Genomic DNA, 12077 nt, shown 5'->3' with positions numbered 1-12077 from the left:
ATCAAACAAACAACTTTTAAGATTCATTTCAGGACTAAGGTTAAGTTAAGGCCCAATGTGTTAAGTTGTATTACCGTAATTCTGTCAATATAAAGTGCACCTCTTGTATAGTGCCCCAATTTATCATGTTTTTTTTTTTTTAATTTATTTTTTATTGAGTATGTTTTATTGAGAATTGGAAGCAGCAGTCAGGTTCACAGAGACAGCTGGAAGATACATGCTGTCTTGGGTATACTGTACTGCACAACTTTGTGACATTTGAAGTCTGAATTGTACAGCTATGGTAGTATATTAAGAAAGTGTTTGTTTGTCTACAGATTTGAGATTTAAATACTTCCAAATTTGTATTGTAAGAGCAAAACCTCTTATATAGTACAGGTTTATATTCAACAACAGTCAGAAGTGAGTAGAAGTTGGGCTTCGATTAGGATAGTCATAATGATGCTACCTGTATATAGCAATCAAGTTGGATTATTAAGGTAAAGTTGCATCATGCTTTATGAGCCAAAGGCTGTAAATGATGGTATTTATTGTGACAAAGTAATAAAGTACAAGATGGAGACATTTTGTGATTGTCAATGCAAATAATAAATACTTCAATGATTTCCTGTAGTGTATGCCTATTGTGACTTTTTTTTTTTTAATTATGTTTTCACAGTTTCCCTTATCAAATGTTAGGAGTGTTTGCATAATAATGGTAAAGGAACAAGAGGTCTTGTACTGTTTAAACATGTGAAAAAAACTGTTCATGTTAAAACATTGTTATTTTTAGTTTGTTTATTAATACCAGGGTTACATATTATGTGACTGATTTTGCACGCAGTTCTTTAATTGTGATCAAATTGAACAAAATGTTGTTTGTGTCTAAGAAGATAAACTAATGTTGTTAATGGCAGTTACACAACGCACTCTGTTTAGAACGTCTTGTTTAATGTGTTGTGTGAGTCTCAAGTACTGAATAATTAAAGTGTTTTTGTTTGAATAGTGGAATTAAACTGAAGATGAATTAACTTAGCATATACATAGCATTGGTTTTCTGTTTTCACTAACCTTGCTCTAAACACCCCCTGGTTGAAACACACACTGTGCTGGAGATTCATTTGGTAAAGCAACATAGTTCCAAACATTACAATATTCTAATACATGGATTTTGACAATAGTTGCAGCATGGCCCATGCCAAGACAGTACCAAAACTTGGCTTGAATATTGTGATGTTGATGAATATCACATAAAGGCATTGAAGGTTATTTGTGTAAATGTATTGCAAAGTAGCTTTTTGCACTACTTACCGCCGGTATATTGTGGTTGAGTGTTTAGCACATGGTGGTAATATATTGTATTTTTATTTTTGAAAGTAAGATTATTCCCTCTGAAAGTGATCATTTTTCCATGTATGACCCTGTGTGTAAACATCAGAGAAAGAAAGGCATCAGCTGTTACAGTGAATCACAGCTTCCGGCAGATGTTGCAAAAAAGTAATATTATTTTGTGTTTGCAGGTGTTTGTTTTGATAATATTTATGAAAGCTATATGGCTAATCTATTATCACTTCATCTTTATTGCCGGGGACATAGAGTGGTGTGATCAGATGGCTGTTGAGCCTCTGGTTTTGAACAAAAGCCCTGCAAGTTGCCGAGACATATTGGATTACAGGCATTGTGTTTAGACAATAACGCTAACTGTGTTCAGTGGCGTCTTTGACAAAAGTGCAGTACCTCCCACCAAGGATTAATCACGTTCCTATAAATTACATTTTCCATTTCTGAGCCCCCTACACTGTAGCAGAGGCATTATGAATTCAGTTTCCTCAGTTCCCGCCCTACCTATACCCCAGACTGTGTTTTGTTTTTTAAAAAAAAATGAATTCTGTATTTAATTATTGAAGCTATTCTGGATTTAATCCACTAAAAACATCAGACCACTCCAGTACTGTTGGAAAGATCATTCACGATTACAATCCTCCCTCCTTGGAGTGGAATCTGAAGCTCCAGATTGAGTTCTGATCTTGTATGTGCCAGGGCTGCTAATAATAACTCAATGGTTGGCATTCATTGGGGGGCCAAGCTTCACTCACTTCATCTGAGCAAGTGTAAAATCTATCTACAATATATTACAATCTATCTATTTGTGCAAAGGCTAACATTACCAAGACCTGTAAAAATCTGCTAATTTATTTATTTGGATAAATGTGCTCTTCAAATAATGTTATCTTATAGTACTTTTTAAAAAAAAAGTTTAATCCACTTTATCAACAATACTGTATATTATTGTGACTGACCGTTCGTTTTTTTTCAGTGACCTACATGTCAAAATATCAGTTGTCCACAGGTTTTATTGCTACATTTACTATCAATATTATTCTGGAAACCCACAGCAAAGCTTGTGTTAAAGATTGTTTGTGGAGGAAACATTACCTGCTTGTGTTTAAGCTAAGTGTTTATTGTTTGTTTATTTTGTTGAAAATTCCAGTTAGTGAAAGAAATGTATTTTCCCAGGTGCGACATCGTTGGTGTGAGCTGATTGTCAAACACAAACACACTGCTGCATATAAAGATGTGGAGCAGTTTCTGAAGAAAGACCAGGTAGGATTCCTATTTCTATTATTTCTTTTTAGTTTTGCCTTGGAAATTTCAGGCACCTGTTTTATGAAAATTGGAAGTTGTTTCTAAAAGTTACTTAGTATTGACAGGTTAGAAATATCAGTTGAAAACCAGAATAGAAAATGAGACATTTCTATCTCGGTGAGATGCTGGTTTCAATTTTATAAAATAAGTAAAGAACAAGATGGGAAACACAGAGTATGTCCTTGATTGATAAAACAGCAGATAGAATTATGATTGTTCATATATCGATCTCAATGTATTGCTTCTTTTTCCGGCTCTTAGATGTGAAAAAACATGTCTTGACAGGTTTTGATTCTGTAAAAGCAAATCTACAAATTCATGTTTACATTTCAAGAGGAGTAAAACTCCCCAAGAATGGCAGTGCTTTTACTATTAGATGGAATGTATAATTTTAAATCAGTAAATAAGAACCTTGGCGATGTGTGGAATTTCCCAATGAGAGGACTTTTGTGTAGATATTCTGTTATCCTTGGAAACTCTCAAAACTGATTGATTAAAAATCATGTTCTATCTACTGGAAGTGGGTAGTTTATGGTGCCAATGTGAGCTATCACTGTGCACAGTAGCAGATGGAAATTAATATACAGTGTTTAAAACTAAGTATAAAACTATGCACATCCCTGTGTTTACCTTAACAAAGGTTTACTGCAATAAACCGATCTAAAAGCATGGCGAGGCACAAGAAAGCATGGTAAGGCGCATGCAACCATAGTGAATTACTGGGAACTATATTAAAGAAAAATAAATGCATTGTATACAAATAATTGACACAACAATGCACCCCAAATATGAAATGAAACATTTCGGTTTGATTGAAGGTGACAAGTACCACTATAGGTGACAGGACCTTAAACATGAGAAAAGCATAAAATGACTTGCTTTGTTGTTCATTTCTGATATGACTTCTGAAAGTGTTTTTGTCATCCTAAAGATTTAATAATGCTGCAAAAGAAAAGCCAGAATATGCATTAACTGAAACTGAATAATTGGGCATTCCTGTGTGGTTACAAACTTTCTTATAAATGAGAAAAACTAAACAAGTAAACTTTGGGGTTGATCAATCTACAGCTATGGCCAAAAGTTTTACATCACCTAGACTTTTTGGATTGACAATAAAAAAAAAAACTATATGAACACAATTTAGATCTTTTATTTAACATCATGTAATCAAAGAGAATACAAAATAATATCGCAAAAGTCTACCGGAAACCATAAAAATAGCAAAGTACTTCATGCTAGATTTCTAAATGTCACATTTTCCCATTTTTGTCAGTTTTTCATTAAGTATATGGAAAACTTCAAAGTGGTATGTAATTCAATATGTTAACGTAACATTATTCAGCTGGCTTGCCTTTGACTTTATGAAACAAAATGAGTTAATTCTATAGGGTGACATAAAAACTTTTGGCCATAGCTGTACACCCTGTGATAATCCAGAACTGAGCATTTTCCAGGGAAGAGGAGCATCCAGGATTGCATCAACCACCTATGCTTGTCTCTTTTTCCCAGGATTATCTGTAAAATGAAGTGGCTGATGCAATCATGGTGGGTTCCTGGGTACTGCATTATGCTCTAAAAGAACACAAGAAGTAAAGAATTGCTACAGTTGCAGGTTACCTCAAGTGATGGGGATTTCCCTCAGTTAGCTGCTTCATTTTCATTTTAGCCCTTGAGTTCCATTTCTGTCAATCGACTGATTTTTTTTCCCCCCTGAATTTGCAATTGTGTTACAATTGTGTCTTCTCGCCTCGGGTCTTACCGGTGCTACTGCCACTGAACCTGTTGCCCGCAATTTGGATATTATAGAAACCGAGCATTAATCAGCATGTAAAAATGTGCCCTTTTGTGATACATTGTAGATGCTTTTGTTTTATAATTGCTCCTCAGCCGCCAAAGTTACATGTGTTACCAAGCCACACAACCTTGAAGACATGGCTGACCCTGGGAAGTCTCCGTCTGGACTGGTCAGGCATCTGCCCAGTAGGGATCACACTGCGGTGAACTGTTCCCAGCCGATTTTCCTACCTGTTTTTGACTGAAACTACTGTGGTTGCATACTGTAGCGTCTTTTTTCTTGCCATATTCACATTTGCAGCTCTTTTCTGACGATGTACTTGTTTAATGTGTCTTAGCTGCTGTCTGCTTGCTGTCTTGGAATGAGCTGTAGGACAGGATGAAATAGAAAGCATTATAAGAATGTTTTGTGAGGTCTCTAACAAGGCCTTGGTGTGTGTTACATTTTAAAGGCAATGGGCGTCTACCTGTATGGAGAGCTGATGGTTCACGAGGATGCCAGGCAGCAGGGGCTGGCCAAAAGCTGCTTTAGATCTGTTCACGAAGAAATGGACCCGACCTCTAAGAAAGTGGTGGAGGAAATGATCTTATAAACGTATAGAGGTATGTTTATTTTTGAAGTCTTCTATATTTAGCTACAGAGTATGGATAGCACAACTGATGGCTATTTCCTATTCAACTACATTAGTGTGCCAGAATACAATGAGTGCAGAGGTAATTTCAGCAGTGCTTTTACCAGATGGTCATGTGCTATTGGGCATGTGAGACAGTATTAAATATTGTACTTCTTCCTCAGGGACTTGTTCATGTATGTCCATCAGCCACAGTGAAACTGTGTAGTCTTTGTATATAGCAAGTGACTGAAGAGCTTTAAAAAGTCTACTACTGGCTTAAGATAATGCTTTTTGGCTCATTTTGATCAGTTGTACCATTTACACTGGTTGCTTGGTACTCAACAGTCTCTGCAGTTATGGACTACAATGCATCTAAGACGGTCCAAGTTTTATTCTGTTCTTTACTGAATAGCTTATTGTTGTGGTTTGACATTAAACAATAAATACAATCATATATTATCACTTCTATCCATGTAGTCTTATTTTATTGTTTCTTGTTTAGAAGTCGAAATGTTTTTGAATTAACAACCCTTAATGCTACCCTTACAGAAATGTACTACAGTATTTAGACTGTTGTTTTCTAATGCCGTAATATTAGGATAGTATTTTTTCTGTGGGCGTAACGAATCTCCTGGTGTTTGCACATGCATGTTGAATACATAATCAATTAGCTTTGGTATGAAGATCTTTCCCAGTACAGCATACCTCAGATTTTTTCCTAATGAAATAACTATTTTCTAACAGGCTGTTCTTATAACACTGACAATGATTTCCAAATTCAAACTTCTTACTTGGAAAACCTCTGTCAATAGTTCAATTGATGTGAAAGACTGAACTAACTAGAAGGCAGGCAAGTGTTTGGAAAAACAATGCAAGGGTGGTTTGCAGGGGTGTGATTTTATGTTTACTGTCTGAAAGAATGTATTCATCCATTTTGTGGATTCTGGTTTATATAATTTACTTTATCACTGCCTGTATATTAGTGCTGGGACAAATATCAGAATATCCAAACGGACATTTTTTTTTTTTACATATATTCAAAGGTAAAAAATAAATTAAAATCCATGTCAGAAATAACTTTATCTGTGTGAGATTTGTATATATACATAAGAAGATGAAGATGATTTTTTTAAGTTGCCAGTTCCTTTAAACTATGCTAACGTGTACTTTTTATTGAAGACAGCCTGAAAAAAAGTTTTGTTTAAATTATTTTAAAATCCATAGTACTTGCTTTGTGGTTTAACAGGAGGCCTTCAAATCTACATTGTTAGAAAATGGAATTTGGAACATGAAGAAAGGGTCAGCATGTTTTATAAAGAATCCACTCAAAAAACAAACCCTTATTTTACTTCTTCATCTTCATTTGCACCAACTCCACCACTGCTCTGTTTCTGCCAGTGAACTGCACTGTCATCACAAGACACATATTTCAGGGAGTTTGGGCATGAGAGATAAACAGAAATAATTCCAGGTAATGGAGAAATACAAAACATATATGTGTGTCTATGGTGTTTCCAAAATATGTTTTACTGCAGTTGTATTTTCTTCTTTAATCTTATTATTAGTGGGGTTTGATTTTAAGTAGAATAGTCATTTGGTCAACATCTTTTCTGAACTTCTCCAGCTTTCCAAAGCAAAATAACAAAAATGCTTTCTTCATTAACAAACAAATATGTTTGGGTCATGGCAGGCCTTTATTACTTTTTTATTTTATCAAATTAATTGTCTGAAAAAGTTTATTTGCAAACTTGCTACTGTTGTGGAGATCAAACAGCATTATGAAGGATGTGTTTGTGTGTGAATGGTACAGTAATGGCAGGAATTATTTCATTATTTTGGATCATTGCCCAATCCTGGAACCATGGTTAATGAGGGAAATCTCCCTTGTTCATCTGAGCATAGTGAATTTGGGGAGAGAAGATCTGCAGGTTTCCTTTCATGTTATGGCTGTGTGGGTTCCTGGCATGCTGATTTGTGACTTAAGATAAAATCACATTGCCAGGGATTACCACACAACCACGGCCTTGGCGGCTGTTATGGAAACACAAAAAAGAGCTAAAAACAGATTGATCTGCAAAAGTCTCTCACACAATCCTCCTTATGATGTTTCTTTGTGCCGCCATGGACCTGACTTCTCTTACAAGGTGCAGAGCTTAGCTGATTGGTGAACAGTGATTTATCTCCTCTTTGTTCACAGTGGCTAAGTTCTGCACCTGAAGAGAGGGTGAGAATTGAACAAGGCCCCTGCTCTGGTGAGAAAAAAAAAATGAGACAGCTGTCGCAATGAAAGAGATGCTGGCGTGGGACATTAATGTGCTTTCACTGGGATTTGTTCAAATATTCACTCTGAAAGTCTGACTGGTAAGGGGAAAACATTAAGAAGGCCACTAGAGAAAAAAATTAACCTGAACTGCATTTAAGTACAGTTCACTGTTGTTCAATACTATAGGTAAGCACTCAAATGCTCTTAATGTTGTAGACATGGTTTTTGTTCAGGTATCTTCAGGTAATCAAGTGCCTTAGTGTTTAATTTTAGCTTTCTGAACTTTGCCGTTACAAAGTAACAAGTTTACCGCCCTTTCCAAATTAAACCCAAAAGCTATGTAATCAAACCAACCTGAGATCCAAAAATAGGTAGTCTTGGTACACTGGTGATGTTGCCTTTTAACATCAGTTTTGAACCTACTTATATTTTCATTTTATTTAAATTGTATTAAGTGTTTTAAAAATGAACACACTGGTAGTAAAGACACATAATGGGGGGTTTATTGTCTGGTAAAATAACATTTTTTTTTTTACTTTATACACACATTGTCATATCAGTTGGTATTGAAATATACTACTGATTTGATCCACAGTATGAAGTATTTCAGTATTTGGTTTACACTACAATACAGCACTGTGGCATTGTCATGGGTACTGCAAAATGAAGGAATTCATTTGTCTAAAAAACAATCCTGTAATTTCTTTTCCAGACTTGAGCAGTGTAGTGAGAGTCCAGATTGATAAACAATAGGAAAAACAATATGGTGCCACATATGGGAGTACATTTATGAGAACATTTGACACTTCATTTAATGTATTGTGAAAAAAAGGTTATCAGGCAGGGGTTGAAAGCACTGGAAACTGATTCCTAAAGTGATCGTATCCCGGATCATCACAGTGCTCTACTTGAAAATGCACTGTATTGATAAAGACAACCCAAGTTTACAATCTTTGTAATTCAACCATTGTATCATTTTCTGTCACAGTACTTGCCTTTATTGTTTATAACCTACTTATATATTGTGAAGAATCTGAAGTATTATGTGTAGGTAAAGTGTTCAAATAGTACAGTATAATCCTCAGGCTAGAAATCCTCTTAGCACATGCTGACTGTCCCTTTTTTATTACATTATACAGTATGAAAGCTGGGATGATGTGCCTCATCTAATCTCTGAACAATGCAGGAAATATAAAAGCACCACCTATTATTATTTATTAAAAACATTTTTTTATAGTGATTCATGATAGTGGAAAGGAAGTACAGGAGAAAAAAAAATAAAACGAATTAGAAGTTCTTTGAACTAACAGCAAAAAGCCTGCCGAAACTGGCATAAATAATAAATATCACTTTATTTACTGTGTATAGAGACAGTGTTGCTTCCATTTTAACCCCAGTGTTTCTATGCCTAATCTAAATAGACTATAGCATAATAATATCAAACAGTTCTATGAAAACAGTGTGCTCAGATATGATCCGATAGCCTGGCGGTTTTGTTCGTCAAGCGATGAAGCCAAGTGTCGTTAAACAGTCTAGGGCTGCGGGTTTCATATTTCAACACCCTGGAGGGTGTTATTGTGCTTATAAAGTGGCACCTCCACCCTTCTCAAAGTGAATTGGTTGTAAAGTGAATCAGGCCTGGAACAGGTTAGAACATTTTTTAGCCAATGAGATTGCTCCCTGTATACTTGCCATTATATAACTGCAAATACTCAATTTAATACAATCAATAGGGTAAAAAAAAAAATAATCTTGTATTGACCATCTCTGCCATAAAAAGTTTTTTTTTTTTTTTTAAATAACCAGATATAACCTATTAATTCTCAGGATGCAAAATGTTTCCTGTCTACGCATTTTTCTTCAGTTGCTGCAATGGCCCAACACTACTGAACGCTGCCTGCACTGTGGAGTGATAATGGACCTGACCTCCTGTGCCTACTGAGCTGATAACAGTTCTAATTTTACATACTGGCTCAGTTCAGCAGGAACAGGAGTCTGGCCCTAAAGCAGGAAGTCAAGGCAGCAGAGGAGGGTATTGTTCAGCCATGCCATTGTAACATGAATGTATCTTTGTTAGCAGAGTGTATCCGGTATGCATTCCCGAATCTACTGTATGCACTACTGGAAAGCATCAAGAAAAGTGTAACTGTAATAAAACAAGCTTGTCATCAAATACAGGAAGTGGACTAACAGTGATGGTCCATTGTAATGAAAATATCTTGTTTTTGTCAGTGGGTAACTACAGCGTTATTCAGAATTTGAAACAACACATTTTCAATGGCTGTGCCTTTGGTCTGGGTTCAGTAAACTTGCATTTGCCCACAAGGTAGCACTTCTGTGCATTTTGCTTTTCCTTTTGTCAGTGGCGGATGGCAACATCATACAACATTGTATCTGCAAATTACCCAGCCTCGCCATGTCTCAAATCAATAATGTTTGCAAACAAACAATGGACCAGTGAGCAATTCACGGAAACATCAGTGCAGAAATCACAAACAAAACCGTGGACACTCAAAACAATTGGTGTCTGTGGACTGACTACAGACTGAATGCTTGAGCATTTCTGTGGCTCATTACCATTGACAGTTTTACCATTGCAGCATTATAGTTTGCACAAATTCTGAATAACCCAATATATTTATTTAGAAGTAACACTGGACATTTTCTCAACTATTAGCTGTATCTTTATTTATTTATTTATTTTTTATTCACTGAACGTGTAAAAAATGTACTGCTATGTCATCTCAACTTAGGTTTAATTATTACACAGTATATACATAGAGGTTTCATCTACTAAGCATGTCTGGCTGATATACCTGCTGTTTTCCACGACACATTACAGAGAAACCCAATTATCTGAACTGTACCATTTTTAGTTTTTAATGTGCTATATTAACGGTACATTGATGTCACCTGCTTTAGAAGATCATACCTGAGGCACCTCTCGGAACTTACTTACACTGTAAAGTCAATTCAGACTGTGACATCACAATCAGCCACTTAACAGTATTCTCTTCATCAACCTTTTGGCTCTTTTTTTCAATGAAAATATCAATAAACTAAATAAAGGTTGGTCATGAACAGAAAACAAATGTAGCTGGATTTTCAGAATTTGTACATTAATAATAAAGCAGCATATAATAGTTATATGATGAGAGTCTGTATGGGTTATGTTCACCGTCCTATATCCCAGCAATATAACAGGTATAATTAATAGTGGAACAAAGGAGATGTTTAACCTGCCTTACTGTACACAAAGCTAAATGATAAAACTTTTTTTTTTTTTTAACTAATAAAATAACAGACAGCTGCAATGGAAGAATCATAGTTTTGCATCTAGTTCAGTTTTATGATTGTGTTTTTTTTAGCTTTAATAAACAAAGAGATATTTTTAAATCTTTCAGTAAATCCTGGAAGTGCCTGGATTTCATTGACTGGGACATCAAAGCAAAACATGTGAGGCTGCTAAAACAATTACTGGACAGATCATTCCTTCATATGTGCTCGTTCTCCAGAGCCTCGGTCTTAAAGGCAGAACCTAAAGGAAGGACCACAAGATGAGCCACTCAGCATTCAGCCTTAGAGCCGCAGCAGGACACTAGCTGTCATTTATTTGGTAGGAAGATTTATGTCAACTTTGAAATGTATTTATTTGTAATTCATACTGAAAACTGATTAAAGAGTTGTATTAGGACAAATTGTTTTATGGAATGGACTGACATAATGCTGCTGGAATTATCCAAACAGCCTTGGAAATGACTTAAAATATGATTTATTTACTTAAGATGATATATATATATATATATATATATATATAAAGCAAATAGTATATGTTTTTGTATTTTAGTTTTTTTTTTTAGATGTGTAGTGTTCCTGGTTATCAAACAATCACTATTAAAATGTTTGCAAATGTTTAACAATGAATTCTGTGTGGTCCATATTGAGTCTTGTAAATGTTAATTCAGATTAACTGTGTTATTTACTCCAGCCACTGGAGTACGAAGTCAAAAACTGGGTGGCTACTGGGAGACCATATATATATATATATATATATATATATATATATATATATATTGTAATATGGTGCGGGGTAGGGAAACTTGTTGATTGCAATAGACAGGTGGTAAGATGCAAAACACCAGACACGGAGAGATCGTATATATTAAACAGCATGGTGTCTGTATGTTTAATGGTTTTCAAGCTGTTAGCCTTCCAATAAAGCAACAGTTTATACTTCTTAATCAAACAAAAGAAAAATAAACAGTACGTAATAACACTATGTAACACAATTTTTGTTCCTGGGTAGTAAGTGTTATTTCCTAATTGCTTATGCCTCAAAAGTATAGAAAATGGCTATTATTCCCCACAAACTTTGCTTTTGTGACCAGGACAGTGATATTTTGAAATTTACCTATTTCCAATGAGAAAACGGGCGAATTTGTGTCTTTGTCAGAAAAAAACAACATGTGAATCCAAATTAACATGTATTTATACTAAAGTAATACAAAAATGACTACAGAAGATTTAGAAGTGAGTAGTTTTTCGAGATTTACGATTATACTGTAAATCACTTTCACGAATCAGCCCCCAAATGTAGTCTCTCATCATGTTCTCGTTATACTGTCCTTGGTAGCGGCGTTCAAAGTCCAGTATATCCTGGTGGAAGCGCTCGCCTTGCTCCTCCGAGTACGCTCCCATGTTCTCCTTGAATTTATCAAGATGAGCATCAAGGATATGGACTTTGAGGGACATCCTACAGCCCATTGTGCCGTAGTTCTTCA

At 35.4% G+C, this 12077-nt stretch overlaps 1 protein-coding gene across 2 annotated transcripts in view; it reads left to right on the top strand.

The window, feature by feature from the left end:
* Nucleotides 1-11464, top strand: part of LOC117411702 (aminopeptidase O) — a 73588-nt gene extending 62124 nt beyond the window's left edge. Inside the window, exons 16-18 of one of the 2 annotated variants that reach the window (XM_058993155.1) lie at nt 2497-2583; nt 4872-5022; nt 10701-11464. In XM_058993155.1, the coding sequence (XP_058849138.1) occupies nt 2497-2583; nt 4872-5012 (228 nt within the window). In that variant the 3' untranslated portion in view covers nt 5013-5022; nt 10701-11464. The remainder of the gene's footprint in view (nt 1-2496; nt 2584-4871; nt 5023-10700) is intronic. The other variant, XM_058993166.1, reaches the window with a different exon arrangement.
* The last annotated feature ends 613 nt before the right edge of the window (nt 11465-12077 follow it).

This window comes from Acipenser ruthenus, chromosome 2 (assembly GCF_902713425.1).
Source record: "Acipenser ruthenus chromosome 2, fAciRut3.2 maternal haplotype, whole genome shotgun sequence".
In the NCBI taxonomy this organism is placed as follows: Eukaryota; Metazoa; Chordata; class Actinopteri; order Acipenseriformes; family Acipenseridae; genus Acipenser; species Acipenser ruthenus.
Note: the sequence above shows the minus strand (reverse complement) of the source record. Positions and strands in the feature narration are given on the sequence as shown.